The sequence below is a fragment of the Sceloporus undulatus genome, chromosome 4 (genome assembly GCF_019175285.1).
Source record: "Sceloporus undulatus isolate JIND9_A2432 ecotype Alabama chromosome 4, SceUnd_v1.1, whole genome shotgun sequence".
Lineage (NCBI taxonomy): Eukaryota > Metazoa > Chordata > Lepidosauria > Squamata > Phrynosomatidae > Sceloporus > Sceloporus undulatus.
Window position 1 is genome coordinate 137625328 of NC_056525.1, and position 17878 is coordinate 137643205.

General features: G+C 40.6%; 1 protein-coding gene across 2 annotated transcripts in view; it reads left to right on the forward strand.

The window, feature by feature from the left end:
- Nucleotides 1-17878, forward strand: part of SORCS2 (sortilin related VPS10 domain containing receptor 2) — a 175954-nt gene that overhangs the window by 91886 nt on the left and 66190 nt on the right. For both annotated transcript variants that reach the window (XM_042465110.1, XM_042465111.1), the window contains exons 4-5: nt 16252-16416; nt 17081-17154. In XM_042465110.1, the coding sequence (XP_042321044.1) occupies nt 16252-16416; nt 17081-17154 (239 nt within the window). The remainder of the gene's footprint in view (nt 1-16251; nt 16417-17080; nt 17155-17878) is intronic.

Genomic DNA, 17878 nt, shown 5'->3' on the forward strand with positions numbered 1-17878 from the left:
CGTGTCTTTTTAGATTGTAAGCCTGAGGGCAGGGAACCATCCAATTAAAAAGATTGTGTGTACAGCGCTGTGTAAATTTACAGCGCTTTATAAATAAAGGTTAATGATGATGATGATGATGATGATAATAATAATAATAATAATAATTAACCACATCAGTTAAAACACATTAGTTTAAAAGGACAAATGAAATATACACATATTAAAACAATCACATTTAAAATTCATCATGTAAAGTTCACAATTTAAAAATCACCCGGATAATCCTGCGGGAAGAGACTACAATGCTCTTTTAAACTCAGACAGTGTATTCAGCTGTTGAATCTCTTCAGGCAGCTCATTCTATAGTCTTGTGGTGGCTGAAGAAAACGTCCTCTGGCTGACACTTGCCAACCAAGTCCTGGATGACTGGAATAAATGTCTGCCAGAGGACCTGAATGTATGATGTGGATTATATGTGGGAGGAAGTAATCTTGTAGGTAACATGTAGGGCTTTAAAGGTAACAATCAACACTTTGTACTTTGCCCAGGAACAAATTGGCACATATACAAACACAATGTGACCCAAACATTTGTTAAAAATTTAAAGATTTTGCACTCTTGATCAATTAGTGCTGCCCAAGTTTTTATGGGTTAGCCCTGTGAAAAGGCCTTGTGGAGAGATCCCCTAAGGGTTTGGTGATCCTTTCACACTCCATTTAGGGTAAAACAAATTAAAACAGCTGGTACTGCTTGATGACCCAGGTATCTAGATCCCTTTTATAAAACATAAAACATTAATGGAATGCCAAAATACTTGGGGCATTTCCAGACATGTAGAAAAGAATCCCCTGTGGTATGAAAGATTCAAAACCTTTAGGCAGGATTGGCCCAGCAGGGAGTTGGTGGTGCAGAGAGTGAAATTAAATTCTGAAACATAGTCTATAAAAAGGACAAATTACTTTTAATAAGTACAGGCTGGGAAAGTGAAAATGAAAATAATTGTGAAAGATAAATAGTAAGCATCATACGTGTCGCTGGATGCTGTAACTAGAGAGTACAAAGTTTCAGATTGTAGAGAAAGTATTTTACAGATGCCTAAGCCATCTTTTTAGTCTAGATGGATCATGATGCACATTGCTCTTTAGTAAACAAAGGCTTCTCCCCCCCCTCCCCCTGCAGTCCTCTCAGATTTGTTTTTCCAGAGGAACAAAGAGAGTGACATGGTGAGATTCCTTGTCTGGAGGGAACTTTGAGCAGCTGAGCCCCTGCTCTTTAGATATAGTGGAATCAAAAGGGGACAGGGAGTGGGTCTGAGTTAGTGTGAATCATTTGAGCCATCAAATCCCCAGTTAGAGGATGCTTCCAGTCTTGACAGCTGAGCCATCAGGAGTAGGCGACTGTTCCTGAGCCATTCGGGATATATTTCCTCAGATAAGAACAAAGAGTTTTGCAAGGTGTCAAACTATGTGTCACGTAGGAGAGGATACACTGTCGGGGTTCACACATGGGCAGCTAGGAAGTTTATGTTTTCAAGTTTCATAGTTTTAGCTCAACACTCAAACCACTATACTGTACAATGCTGGCAGGAAGCAGTTCCCTCCAAGGAAATAGGTCCTTGGAAACTTTCAAATGCAGATCTAGCATACAGCTTCTGTTAGATAAAGAAGCATGGAGGGTGAGTGTCTGACTGGGGAAACAGCAGGCGAGGAGGAATGCTTAATATATTGGCTGCCTGGACCATTTCCTGTTCAAAATCACCCTCCAGCTGCCTTTCTTCCTGGACTGTTCCAGATGCATAGGTCATCTGGTACAGGATTTGAAGTGGAGAAATGGTGGTTGAGGAAAGGTTTAAGCATCCACTTCCTCACCCCTTCTCTACTCTACTGTAAAATCCCATAACCGTTTCTCTTAATAGAAAAAATAGAAACCTGCAGACGCATAATTGCACACCCTTGCATGTAATGGGAGTTATTTTTTCTGTTGCCCACAAAATGCCAGTCCTTCCCATTGCTCAGTAATTGATGGCCAAGTGGTGCAGTTCACAGTTTGTCTCTCAGGTACTATCACTATTTAATGCACATAGTGCCAAATATGTGAGGAAGCATGCATGCATATATATATATATATATATATACACACACACACACACACACACACACACACACACACACCTAAAGTGGCTACATTCTGCCCTAATATGCAACACTTCATTTACTCCCAGTGGAACCCCCTCATTCAGTGTTCTTCTAATATGTCAGCCTGGCAACCTTTCAGGTGGAAAATTGATTTCTTTTGTCTTGTTGTTTTACGTAGCAAAAGGCTGCCTCTCACCCTGGACCATTTTTCTGAAGACAGAAAAACAAGTATGTCACATTTATCTCACATTTACAGCAACACTCAATTATTGCTGCAGTCAGTTCCCTGGGCTCATATGTCTGGGAGGTTGGTTTTTTAAAAAATAAAAACCACTAAAGAGAAAGGGATAAAGCACACTTTGCCTTTGACATACTTTTTGAAGGGAATTGGCATAAAGTGTAATACCCAATTTCCCTTTCTGTGCCTAAAATCAAAACATTATTTTTGCTCGTAAGGTTCGGTGAGTTGAAATCACCCGTGGGCACTTAACACAGATTAGCACACTTATCCTTGCCCTCTTAACAAATGACAGCAGACAGAGCCAAATTGAGACATGCTGAAGTCCTAACTATCTGAAATTTAAGAGGCCCCACAATATTAATCCCCTCTCCCAGTTCCCCCCAGGCCTCTTCCCATCCAGAGTCTGCAATTTCCTTAGTTTGTACATGAATCTGGCATGACCACAGACAACTATTTACCCCATTGTTACAGCTTCAAGATTATTATACAATTATTATATGTATATATTATTTGGACCTATTATAACATAGTGGTTTGGCCCAGATCATGGAAAGTTACAGATAATTATAGTTATGGGCCCATACAGACAAGCCAAAATAAAGCTGCTTCGGGTCACTTTGAAGGTATGCTGTTTAAGTGACACACACATCTTAAGAGGCCAAAAGCTGCACCAAAGCTGTGCTGCAGTCCTAAGAGACTTCCGGCCTCTTAGGACGCATGCATCATTTAAACAGCATACCTCCAAAGCTTTGTTTTGGCCTGTCTGTACGGACCCATATATTATCAGGTTGCCTCATATTTCACTTGCAGTTACAATTTTTGAAGTCAATTATTAACTCTTCTGGTATTTTATAACTAATTAAAGATCTTTTACAGACTGCCAAAATAAAGCTGCTTTGGGTCTCTTTGGAGGTATGCTGTTTAAATGCTGCATGTATCCTAAGAATCCGGAAGCTGCACCAAAGCTGCACTCCAGTGCTTAGGAATGGAGTGTGGCTTTGGCGTGACCTCCGGACTCTTAGGACCCAGGCATCATTTAAATAGCATGCCTCCAAAGAGACCCGAAGCAGCTTTATTTTGGCAGTCTGTAACAGGCCATTATTACTTATTTTAGTTCCTTCTTTTAAAAGCCATCTTACAAACAGCTTCCTTGTGATATAAAATACAGTCTCTTTCAGTTCATCTTAATATCCACAAGAAACACCGATTATACCGGCTAGGGGTTTCTGGGAGGTGTCGTCCAAAAATGTAACTTTCTTTAGTTTTGCTTTGGACATCCTGTGCTCAAATTTTTCAAACCATTAAAGACCAGAACTGTTCTTTGCATTAGTTAACTGATCTGATAGGCCCTTATCTGCATTCTAACAGGTTTGCCTTGCATGCAACTGAGCCTTTCTGGGTTTTTTTTTTACCTTGAAGACAAAACTCAGTTACTATGGGTTATAGTACAGACAGGTAGAGTGATGTCTTTCTAGGATGCTAATGGAGAATATAGTATTCTAGAAATCAGCCTTTTAGTTATAAATACTTTGGTTTACGGAGTGGGGGTGGGGGAGAAAACTGATATTTGTGTATACGTTTTGAGATGTAAAAATGAAATATAAATTCAACATAAATACTTTTCAGGGAGTTCTTTTTTTACGGCTAGGTTATTTCTTATGGCTTTCTCCTAGTTGTTGTTGTGTGCTTTCAAGTCCTTTCTGACTTACGGTGACATAAGGTGCTTTCTTGGCAAGATTTGTTCAGAGGAGGTTTGCCATTGCCATCCCCTGCGGCTGAGAGCATGCGACTTGCCCAAGGTCACCCAGTGGGTTTCATGGCAGAGCAGGCAATCAAATCCTGGTCTCCAAAGTTGGAGTCCAATACTCGAACCACTGTGCCACGCCTGACTCTCAAAATCATGGGAACCTGACTCTTAACCGCTGCTTGCACTTTGTATTAAAAAAAAATATGAAACTCCCTCCAGCATCCATCTCAGTGTGTGTGCTGTACACAAAGGAAGCTACTAAATTTGACAATGTAACCTACATTCTCTCCTTTACCTTCTGAATTGTTACGTTCTTATTTTCAGTGACTGCTTGTTCCTGTGAACAACTGAAAGAACAATTGATGTGAGTCATCCTGACAAGATGTGGCTCCCTGGGGCCTTGGGCACTTTCATTGGTCGTAGTTTGTAGACCAGCCATGACCTTCCCATCCAGTTGTCATCTTATTCTCTTTACAGAAACGATGTTGGATGCCTTCCTGACACATGCACCCGGGGCTGTTACTTTAAGGCTGCCATAAGCGTGGCTAATTACAGTCGTGACTTTGGACACAATCCAGCCAAAGTGAAGCACTTTTAAGTGTCATCTATTTCAGTTGTAAGGACAAGCACAAGTATTACTCACTACCATTTAAATCCGAGAGTTTGACAGTGGTGTTTTCCCCAAAAAATAAAACTACAAAGCAACTGACCAAATCTGTCTTAACTTTAGGGAAGGAAGGTAGATTTTATAAAGGTTAGAATTACCAATCAAGGGGAAAGGTCAAGCGAAAAGGTTTAAAGTCTGCAACCATTGCTACCAATGTGTGTTACATTAAAGATTTCCACTTTTTAAGTAGTTGAAAATTAGATTAAAAGAGTAGTAACTAGTTAAAAATTAAATTGATTTATGAAAAATGTGCAAAACATGGTGAGCTGCTTAGTAATACCAGTTTTTCTTTCTGTTTTGAAATTCAACAACTTAGTATATTTTCATACATTCACAGCAGCATGTTATTTTACTTGGACCTGTCCTAGTTTATCTGAAAACAATATTACACTATCCATACAGTTTTCAGAACAAGCATGTATGGAAAACAGCATGCGCTCCAAGTGATGTACTTATTTATTTATTTATTTTTTAATTTACAATTCTAATTCAGATCCTTAAAAACCAACTTCAAAAATTCAAGGTCACATGGGAAGTAAAAGGGCAACATTACATAAAAATAGAGATGGATTCAGAACACAGAGGCGCGTTACAGACCGCCGAATTGCGGCGGACCGAATTGCGGCAGTCTGCTGCTGGCGCCGCTTGCAGTGTCCGGGAGCCGCAGCTTCTAAACCGCGGGACTCCCGGACGCTGCGAGGAAGGAGCGCGGAAATCGCGCTCCTTCCTGGGCCCCGGAAGTGGCACCGCAAAGCGCAAGATGCGCTTTCATGGCATCACTTCCGCCGCGACACGTCTGGACGCTAGGCGTCCAAGACGTCAAAATAGCAGCGGCCGTATGGAACGGCCGCCGCTATTTGTTATGGACAGAGTCCGTAACAGGAGTAGGGGCGTCTAGAAGAGACGCCCCTTTTTAAAACTGGGACGTCCTAAGGACATCCCAAATGGCAGTCTGTAACCCGCCAGAGATACTTTCTTTGCACCATTTCAATCATCAAAAGGGAATCATATTACAAAGGAAGACCCACTTCTCCTCCAATGTTGTTGAGATAAGATATAAGTGGGGACCATCGTTCTTCAGAAGGCAGAGGAAGATTCCATCACCGCAACCTTCTAGATTGATCAGTGAGCTTTTCCATAAACAAAAAATCCCAAAACCGAGACCACCAATCAGTCATATTGTCCTTTCCAGTTTTCCAAGCCCTGACAATTTCAATCCTGGCCAGTTCCAACAAAAATGCAATAGTACCTTTATTGTGTAAAGTCTTGTTTTCATTAATAAACAGTGAAAACAATAAAAGTTCTGGAGAAGGGACAATTCAGTGATTTCTGGAACTTAGGCGTGGTACAGACTGCCAGAAAGAGGTGCCAGGGAGGCGCCTCTCTTTGCTGCGCAGGAGCACCGCAGCATACAAATTGTGTGGCGCTGCTGCGCAGCAGAAAAAGAACTCCAAAAAGCAGTTCCTTTTTGTGGTGCCGCAAAGTGCCAGATACGGCACGGTTATGTTGCACCTGGCAGCGCCGTTTGGAGGCGACGCAGCTGCAACATCATTGTTACGCACGCCGTCTGTATGACGCTGCTAGGGTGGTGGGGCGTGTGCACGCGCCGCCCTGAGGCAACCCTAGCACGTCGTGGACACCCTGCAAAGGGCCCATCTGTACAAGGCTTAAGTTAACTACTGAATGCCAAAATGCAAATACACTTGGACAATCATACCACATGTGCAGGAAGGTACCTCTATTACTACACCTTCTCCAACAGCACAAGCTGGGGTGCAAGTTGTAGTGGTGTGAGGTACCATCTATGCACAACTTTAAGAGTAGTTTCTTTCAGGGCTATAGAATTAGATTTATATGGGGAGTGTTCCAGATTTTAAGCCACTCTGAATCTGTTATTTGAATGTTTAAATCCATCTCCCACCCCGCTTTATGAATCAGCTCACAACCGAAAGTCTCCTGTAGCATCCACATATATATTTTTGCCACTCTGCCTTTAATGCAAGTATCTTCATTTATACACATGCATTCAAACAGAGTAAATGAGCAAGGGAGTTCTTTCCTCCTAATGAGCTGAGCGAAAAAGGATTCAATTTGATTCAGTTGCATCCAAGAGGGCTCAAAGGGGGAAAGGGCCTTGATCAGACACTCTCAGGACAAGTATAAGTGATGTACTTTATAAAAGCCAAAACATCGTACGGATAACCAAATAATTGCCTTGAATCCCCTTTTGGTATATAAATCCAATAAATAAATAAATACCAGAAAGGAAACATTCCTATGAATAAATATGACCAGAAGCTGACTGCCTCATAAGAAGAGGGATCATAGGCAAATATTCTTCTAGTAAGTGCATTTATAAGTAATGGGAAAACTGTTTTGCAGCACTGAGGCATCAGTTAAATTAGGAGTGGGAATCAGAAGCAATTGAACTACAGCATTCTTCATCATTGGCTGTTGTGTTGGTTACAGCTGCTGGAAGTTGCAGGTCAACAGCTTTTGGAGGGCTACATGATTCATACTTCAAGTCATTAGCTTTAAGCACCGTCTTCTAAGAAAGATACAAGTTTTCTTCTTGTCTGAGTAGAGTGAATGAATATCCTGCTCTTGTTGCAGCTGAAGCTTGGAGGAGGTTTTTATGAGAAGGAATTCTTGGTCTCCAGTATCCTATCACTGCTCCTTCAGCCCAATAGTGTTAGCTGCTTTCCTGGGTTTTTTCTTCTTGTTGTCATCTCTTCAGCTGCATCCGCACTGCAGAAATAATCCAGGTCGGCACCATTTTAATTGCCATAACTCAGTGCTATGCAATTTGGGGAATGGGAGTTTGTTGTAGCACCAGAGCTCCCTGACAGAGAAGGCTAAATGTCTCACAAAGCTACAGTTTCCAGAATCCCCAAAAGCCCACTAAAGGCTTACCTACTGATGACTACTGTACTAAACTCACTTTCATGCTGATATTTTTAGTTAGTTAGTTAGTTATTTCAAGGATTTATGTCTCGCCTTTGTCCCATAATGGGATTCCTTTGGAGGCACAACAGTAGTAGGGGATGGGGGAAACAAGTATTTAACTTAAAAGCAAGGTACGTACAAAGCTCACCCTTTGCTTTCAGGTTGAATCATGCTTCTGGGGTGCTTCTGGGAATGCTCTTCAGATCATAAACAAGTTGATTGCTTTTTTAGCATTCCCAACAGTGCAATACTCTCTTACAAGTCTACTTTCCCCAGACCTAGTTACAGCTAACCAGAAGCCCTACAGGTAAGGAGCTACAAATGACAGCAACAGAGAGAGAGTCCCATGTTTTCCAGCCATAAGAGGTGGCAAATCAAAACTGTTTTCACAGAAAATCTCTTTTATTACCATTGTTTGCTCAAAAGATAACCAGAGGATATGAAAGGCCTCTGAAGCAGAAATAATAAAAATGTCCAAAAACTAGATTAAAGTGATGGAATCAGTTCAAGAAAGAGAAAGAACACTCAGTTGCAAAGCAGAAACTGTTTCACCATGCTTGTACTTGGCAGTTTCCCTCTTCTGCCTTGGAAAGTCAAAGTCTCAGCAACTGAGCAATTGCTGTATGTGGGGAGATGAGAGAATGCTTCCATTATAAATTAGGAATACAGTGGGTTTCCACTGGGGTCTGGTTCCAGGACCCAGTGTGGATACCAAAATCTGTGGATGGTCAAGTGTCATTACAGTTGGCTTTCTTGAAATTTGTCTCGCCAAGTCCTTCTAGAGAATGGCTGTGTTGTAGAAAACTCTGAGAAACCTGGATTTCATTTTTTAAAAAATTTAAATTATATTTGTAAAAAGATAATATTTTCTTTTTTAAAAGAAGTCATTGAGCTTATATGTTGCCAGCTGAAAAATTTAAGGTTCAAGCTCAACCATTTCATTAACTGTTTAATTTGCTTTTTTAAAATGTTAACTAAATAGTTCATTCCCATACATGAGAATTACCCGGTGTGGAAATCACTTTTGTAAGATCAGGACAAGGCAAATAAAAATGACTGAGGTAACAGATGTGAGTTCTCCCTTAGCCAACCATCCAGCTATTCAGGCAAGGGACCAAATATTTAGTTTCAACTAGACTGTTTGCTGGGATTTATCTATGTAGCTTTGTTCTGTGCAACAATATGCTGCTATATGGAAAGGCTGAATTCTTTTGCTATGTTGCAAGAGGCATTTATAATTTAATAATCAGCAAGGGACCTATACATTGAATTTGTTGTGTTGCTTCCAGATGACAGCCCCATCTGTGATGGTGGTGTTTGTGTCTCAACAGGCAGTACTAGAGAATGTGCAATTTTTTATAGAATGTAACCAAGAATAATATAGCGTTAGCGAAATTAATCATTTTAAAATATCATTTTGGGCTGTCCATTGGTCACTTAATTTCTAACATCTCAAAATCTGCTGTACAAAAGTAGCAATTAGTGCTCAATATCATCCTAGAGTAAAGCCAATTTGTGCTGAGTTCTTTGTCTGCTGGTTATGTACACATGGCCTGCTGAGTCTGTGGCATGGAAGAAAAAGCCAGTATAGGCTGACTGAGAATCATGGCTGCCCACGGACTCAAGCTGTCATGAGAGATGGCCCTTTGATTCAAGCCGATCTGTAGCTGCAATAGAAAGGAAAATGTATGGAACTATCAGGATTAATTTTTAGGTTTGGCGTGATGTGTTGCTTATAGTTAAGATGCCTGAACTGTTTTTACATGTACGTTTTATGGAGGAAGGGGGTTGTTATTGCCATGTGAAGAAAGGATAAATTATTGAATACCTTCACAGCAGTGACTCCAGCTGTCTTGAGAAAGAGGGAGCATCTTTGCCTTTTGGAGTATAATTAGTTGCTATGCAGTGGAATGGAAACTGTTGGAATACTTTGGAGTCTCATAACTGGAATTTTGTAGTGTTTCATTCCTGGCAGAAAATAATAGTCTGAATCTAATTAGGATTGCATCTACTGAATCAATGGGATTTACATAAATGTAGACTCACTATTCACTCATTGTTTCAGTGGATCTACTCCAGCTGGAATTATTAAGAAGATTCAGGGCAATGCTAGTTTATCTGGCTTGATGCCAGACATTATCTGAATAAGTTACTTTCCCACGATCATGATCATGTTAGTTCTTTATAGTGAAATCATTCCCAGTGTTCAAAATTGGCTAGGGCACAATGCAGCCAAGGGTGTATCCACACTGCAGAATTAAAACAGTTTGACACCACTTTAAGTACCATGATTCTATTCTATTCTAGTTTGGTGAGGTATTCAGCCTGGTCTGTCAGAGAGCTCTGTTCCCCACTAAACTACAAATCCTATGATTCCGTAGGGTAGAATCATGATAGTTAAAGCTTTAATTCTGCAGTGTGGATTTCAATGAGAAATTTGTGGCTACCTGGGCAGAGGCTGAATGTAGACATATTTATGTCCTTGCATTGATGAGTGAGTCTATATGTCTGCATTGGAACCTCTGTGTCAAGTATAAGGAATCTTTAAAAAGTCTTAATTGTTTTATTTATTTATTCATATCCATCCACAATGGTTTCCAATGATTTAACGAATATCTTTCTTCATCACCAAAGGACTTCAACAAAGAAATGAGAAGGGGGACTCAGAGTAATAACTTTTTCCCACTCTTATCCATGTTCTTCCCACTCTCTCTCTCATTTTTTAAAAAAACTTTCTCACAATGGATTTGTTTTAATTCCATTCACACAAGCATATCGTTCTCACACCACAGAAAAAAAGACACAGCTGAAAGGAAAACAATTTTTTCCTCTTCCCAAGTGCCTTTCCTGCCCACAGGTTTGTTGCTTTTGTGTGCCTTAAGTTGTTTCTGACTTACAGCAATTCTAAGGTGGACCTATCATGGGGTTTTCTTGGCAAGGTTTTTTCAGAGTGGACTTGCTGAAAAAATACGACTTATCACCCAGTCGGTGTCTGTGCCTGAGATTCAAATCATCCAATGCCTATGCCACTACACCATGCTGACTCTCTGCCAACAGGTTTAGGAAAACATAAAATTGTGTGAGGTGCAAGGGTGGGGTTCATCTCATGGTGGAGATGGCAACGGCTGGTAGGTTGCCATGCTTGCTTCTTGCTCATGTGACCATAGATTTGAGATGTCCATTGGAGGAGAACAAGGGATCCAGTCCCAGCTTGTGAAGGAGCAGTAGGTGGACATGGTGGCAGAGACAGGTTCACTCACTCACTTAGTTCTGTTCTTCTCCTGCACATAGGAAAGCAGGCTTTTGTACTCTTGCTACATCTCACTAATGATATGGAAACAGACAAAAAGCTCAGTTTGATTGATATACAGAAATATAGTTTACATGGGTAGTATCCAATGGAATCGTTCTGTTGGCAGGACTCCTTCCACCAGTAGAACTGGAAGGGAAACAATAGCGTCTTCCACCATCCACACACACGTCCACCACCAAAACCTGTTTTGGAGGGCTGGAAAATCCCCTGGAGTTGTTTTTTGGGAGTCACAATGGGTTACAGACGGGAGGAGAAAAGAGTGGAAATGGGATATTTCCTGGCACATTGTTGGATTGAGGCCCACATCTACAGGATGTAATCAAAGCAGACAATACAAAACATAAAATTGTGTGAGGTGCAAGGGTGGGGTTCATCTCAATACAAAACAGGTGTGTAGTTGTAATGGGGCAAAGTGAAGATATTGCCCTCCAACTAAGAACTCTACCCCCTGAATAGTTTTCTTTCACTCCCCAAATTTCTCAACTGAAACTTCAGCTGAGCATTTAGAAATCTAGTTCAGGCACGCACGCACGCACATACAGTGGTGCCCCGGGATACGAAATGATCGCGTTACGAAATTTCCGGGGTACGAAAAAGTTAGATTGGAAAAAACTGTTCCGGGTTACGATATTTTTTTCGGGTTACGAAATTTATTTCGGCGCGAAATTCAAACGCAAAGCGCGGCTAGCAGCTTTCCAGCGCTAACGGAAAGCCTTTTCGGGTTGCGAAATTATCGGGTTACGAACGGAAGGGCGGAACGAATTAATTTCGTAACCCGAGGTAGCACTGTATACACACAAAAAAAAATTAAAAACGGGCAGAAAAAGTTAGCAAAGTGAATTTAAACACACACAAAAAGAGTTCTAGGTGTGAATAATTATCTCATTGTCTGCAATACAAGAAATTTGAGGATTGAAGTAAAATATCATTTCGGGAGCAGAATTGTAATTGGAGGACACAGTGCCCTCATTTTGCCCTCCTCCTCCATAGTTACATGCCCAAGAATATTCACACCAGTAGAAGTTTCTAATACCCAAATTCAGTTACATCATATGTTGCAAATTATTCAGCACTTTCATGTTTGGAACATTCAGAAATTCCCTAAAATAGCTGCAGTTGCAAAATATTTCTGTCATGTAGTAATTGAAAATTACACCAAAGCACATTAGGAATGTCATATTAACATAAAATAGCACAGAATAAAGACTGAAAACATACAAAGGCAAATTTAATGCTGCCATCTTTAGGCAAACCCTAGAACAGCATGTTTTAACACAAAGTACATTTGCCCAAGTTGACATTTTAGAATAAATTATAGAACTATCCCATGTGAACACTTTTAAGGACCAGTTTCCTCCATGCAATTGTGTGAATGCAAAGAAAATAACATGGCCTGGATATATGTGTAGGACATTAACAAGCCCACTTACGATCACAAATATTTGGAAGAGTGAAGCAGGGTTGCACTCATTCCTTCATTCCTTCATTCATCAATTCCTTTAATTTATATTCTACCTTTGTCCGGACATGGAGCCCAAGCTACCTGATAATAAATTTAAACAAAGTTCCACTAGAATCTTACTGTAAAAAACCAATTATATAAACAATTATTTTAAAAGCACAAAGTTAAAACATAGTTTTTTGTGGGTTTCTCGGGCTATGTGGCCATGTTCTAGCAGAGTTTCTTTCTGACGTTTCGCCAGCATCTGTGGCTGGCATCTTCAGAGAATGCTTTGCCTGGAAAATGTCTGCTAATCCTCAATTGCATTAGCCTCCCAGGCTGAGGCTGGCCATCAGCACAAAACAATACACATGCAAATCACTCCTGCATTCCCAGGCTCACACAGTATATATACACCCAATTTTTCCAGGCAAAGCATTATCTGAAGATGCTCATACAGGGAGGTAGGCTCTTCCAGATAGTCTGGAACCAAGCTGTGTAGGGTTTTAAAAGTCATAACCCACACTTTGAAATTTTGCCCAGAAAAGAATTGGTAGGCAGCAAAACTGTTTCAACAGGTGAGTTATTGTTCCATGTAACCTGGCCTGGTAAGCAGCCTAACCACAGTTTTTTTGACCCACTGAAGTATGTGAATAGTTTCCAAGGGCAACTTTATGTAGAGTGTGTTACTGTAATCCAAAGGAGATATAATCAAAGATTGTGTCACTGCAGGCACATTTGACATCACCAAGAGTGGACCTAGCTGGTACACTGGTTTTAGCTGTGCAAATACACTACTGGCCACTGCTGAGACCTGGCTCTCCAGACTTAGCTCTGAGTCCAGGAGTAATACCCAAACCTGAAAATTCCCTGATCTGTCTTTCATCTGACTAGGAGCACCCTATATTTTTTGGATTTGTTTACCTTCATCCAGTTCATTACGAATAGCAGCCTCCTTGCATGATGAGTAGCTGGATATGCTGCAGGCTCCCTGGGGTTTCCCACTAACCATTCTCTGTGCACTTGTTCCCTATCTACTCTGTGTGGGAAAGTATGAAAGCCTAGATGTCTGGCTCTTGATGTCTGATGAGTGGGACATAAATATAACCAATTATAACTTTCTTCCTGTGTTTAGAAGTGAGGAACAAATGACTCACCAAATATTGCTGGACTGTAATTCTGTCATCCCTCTCCATTGCTCTGCCAGCTATGACAGGTCCAAGAACATCAGGTGTGAACACAAGGCCAGCCTGTGCTCTGGTACTTTCACTGTGCCCAGGTGAAGGCTCTGGAAGGATAGTTCAGTAATCCTGGATGAACTGATAAATGATAGTATTCCATAAAGAAACAATAAGCTTGTCATTTTTCATTTCTTATCAAGAAGCTGATGAGCAGGGCCATTTCTTTTGTGCCTGTTAGTGTGTGTGTCTGCTGTCTTGTGATGTACTGAAAAGATGTGGAGTGGTAGAATTGCTGAACTATACACTTCTGTGTGTATGGGTATAATACATGCTCACTTTAAGTACATTTCCTTTGACTTTACATTGTCATTTCATGAGAAAGAGATGTAAAACATAAAAAGAACCTCTGGTTTTGCAGATTGTAGACTGACAGTGGATTTTCTTTTTCCTTAAAAATGTAGCTCCAGTGATTACTTCTGGAAGCACTTTATATTTGTACTGCTAGATCAGAATAGTTAAGAACTGTTTGCAAGCCAGTTCCCCTTTGGTAGGAGTTGAAGATTGCAACATGGAGCTTTCTCCAACCACTTACAGCAGAGCACTGGAGCACCTGGAATTTGAATATCTCCAGGGAGCACTGGGATATTTCCTATTCGAATTCATGTTCAGGAAACAGTGCTAAGTAAACATGGATCTAATTTAATCTCTATATGATTTGCATTTTAATTTTGATTAAGGTTGCATTTTAATTGGATGTTCTGCTTTGATTATACTTTTTCTATAAACTGTCGTTACTAGGCTGCAGCTCTTGGGAGATGGGTGGGATAGAATAAATATGATGAATAAACAAACACCTTCTCGAATGAACCCCACTTACTCCATTCTCTGCTGCTAGTAGGGAATTGCCCTACCTCAGTGCAATTTGGGACTGCCTGAAATTTTCAAAGTAGAGAATTCGACAGTGCTACAGGGGATGAATCTGCTCAAAACATCACAGTTGTGCTATTAAGTATCACATTAGATCATGATTAATGTGCATGGTGATTTTCAAATTTTAAATTATCAATCCTTGCAGCATTAATTTGAGGGAGCATCCATCCTTTAATTTTACAGATGTGGGACAGAGTCTGAACAGTGGTGCCTACTTAATTAATTTCTCATTTAAGATTTCTTTTCCCAAGTGGCTGTGTTAATCTCCTTCTGGAGAACCAGTTCAATGTCCTCCTTAAAACAACTGTCATCATTGGTGAATATTGTAGCACAGATTCAACATAAACACTGAAAATGAGCAGCAGGCATTTTGGGATGCCTCCCTCATAGATGTCCAGAAATATTGGAATAGTATATGACAGCAGCTCATCCTAGGGTCCTATACTGTAGTGTTTCATTTTCATAACATTAGATCTAAATAGGCGTGATCCTGGAAAGGTGAATATATATGCCTGGTTCCTTTCCTTTAACAGTATCAGTTGCTGTGGAGTCCAAAAGGGATTGAAACCAGAGAGCGGGTTAACCCTTTTCCACAGGTGCAGAATATCCACCTTCCTCCTCACCTCACCCCACAACACTCCCTCCGTTCTGGGCATAGGTAATTGAAGCAAGCACTCTGGGCCATTGTATTCTATAGATATGAGCGCAAGCTTCTACACAACCTAAGCTGTTCAAAGTCAATCCAACATTTTCTGTAATTGTCACCTGGTTTGGTGTTCATTTGCAGGGAATCTTTAGCAGTCCACAAGCCCGTGAAGGGTCCTGGCAGAATTAATGTAGTTTGACATCACTTTACTGCCACCACTCAATGCTATGGAATTCTGGGATATGTAGTTTTGTGAGATATTTATCTTTCTCTGTCAGAGAGGTTTGGATGCACAACAAACTACAAATCCCAGCATTCCATAGGGTGGAGCCATGACAGTTAAAGTGGTGTCAAACTGCATTAGTTCTGCAGTGTGGCAGCAGCCCAAATCTTCCAAAATTGCCCACCCCTTATATAATTGGACTATCACAGTGGTTGTCTCAGGCCTCATTCCCACTTACAAAAAAAGTGGTTTGTGATTCGGATCGATGGATTGATTCGACAGCGAAGCGTAGTTCCCACTACATTTGCCCCGATCACATTTCCCCTGTAAAATAACCCACTTGTGGTTCACATTCATGAATGAATCGGTTCAAAATGCACCCGCTCCAGCCAGGCAAAAGGGAAAATTTAAATTGATTTTGATCTGCATCTTGTTCACACTTGCACAGAATAGATTTATCCAAAAACATGCAGGTTAAATGGGTCTGGTGCATGGCTCCCCTCGCTGAACTGCTTGAGCTATTCAATTTAAGTGGGAACCAGGATCATGTGAACCAGTTCAAACCAAACTGTGATCCAGTTTAAAAGGTAGTGGGAATAAGGTCTCAAAATCTCTTTTGCCTTTTGCTCTGTTACAGAAAGGTGGAGTCTGTGATAGAGTGATGTGATGTATTGTTTGGTACAATCAGATGATGTGTGTTTGTCAGCTCCTGCATTTCTTGGTGTTTTTTTTTTAAACAAGGGAGTATCTGTAAACATACTACAGCTTTCTTGTTTGATCTCTTGTTCTTCTTTTACAGATAATTCTTGTAAGTTCATCCCATAATGATCTGGACCAGAGTCTTTTCATTAGCACAGATGAAGGAGCTACTTTTCAAAAGCACCCCATTAGCTTCTTTGTGGAAACATTGATTTTTCACCCAAAGCAAGAGGACAAAGTGCTTGCGTACACAAAGGAAGGACAGGTAAAAAATTAAAAGGGGCCATGTGGCTTTGCTTTTGATATTTTTAAACAGTAATACTGAAATGTGTTATGGCCCATTTGAAGGAATGGTGTTGAGTATCAGGGGCATTATTTAGCAATGAATTCATCTGGTATACCCTGTGTTACACATGCTTGCATGTCATGCTGTTCCCCTACAGTTGATGCCTCAGACCCTAGTGTGTAAAAAAACTTGTATTTATGGTGATGTTCAGCTGACATGACAGTGGTGATGGTTCACTCATATATATAAGTCATCCCATGATAGTGTATCCAGCAAGTGGGGAATATCCATGTAGAAATTAGCCATTATGATATGATTATTTAGTTGATGTGTGGGCAAAGTGTGTTCTATCACATGTTTTTGGATCTCCTCAGCACAGCCAGCAGTGAGGAGTGCTGGCAGTTGAAGTCCAACAAATAGCTGGAGGGATGCACTTTGCCTGTTTCCAGTTTAGATACACCTGGTTTCACTTTTCTTCTTAGTTGTATTTTGCTGATACTACAACAAATTTGATCTGTTGATCCTGTTGGCTTTCTATCCTGTTCCTAGAATCAAATACTAATTTATGTGTGCTTGATGTATTTTGGAAGAAGAATCAGATAAGAGCTGTATTAATTCTGGTTTATTTTCCTTTCATTTTTAGCTTTATGCATCTCTTGACTTGGGGATACAATGGACACTCATGCAAGATCATGTGTCAAAAGACCATATATTTTGGTAAGAGGCTTACTGTTCCCAGGCATTGTGTGATGGTTATCTGACTGTTATTTGATATTTGCTTGATATGGGATATTCAGTGTTTTTAATTTGTTGCTTGCTTATTATATCTAATGCTATCTTGTCTTATTATCTATTCTTTTATATGTATTTTGTTATTATCCTGTAGAATGTATGCCATTGGCAGGTTTCATTTTTATTGATTTTTTTTATTGTATGTACAGTGCTGTGTAAATCTACAGTGCTATATAAATAAAGTTTAATAATAATAATAAAATACTGTTCCCCTCCAGAAATAAATGAAAGGCAGGATTGGTAGAGAAACATGGTACTGATCAATTTTTGAAGATTTCTGACACAGTTAACAAATGCATAGTAATTCAACACAAACTTAGAAATCCAGCATGGTGTAGTGGTTTGAGCATTGGACTGCGACTCTGGAGACCAGAGTTTTAATCTTCTTAGCTATGGCAACCCACTGGTAACTTAGAGTTACATTGGCGGGTTACAGAACGCCATTAAAGTACGCATGGAGCGCGTACTAGGGTTAGGAAGGGGCGGTGCTTCCGCACCCCCTAACCCTAGCACACGCTCCGCACGCACAAAATCGCGGCAGCCGTTCCACACGGCCGCCGCCATGATGATGTCACGAACGCACCGCCTCCAAATGAGGCGCGCGCGGACATGACATCATCGCTCTGCGCAAGGGCGCTTAATGCGCCCT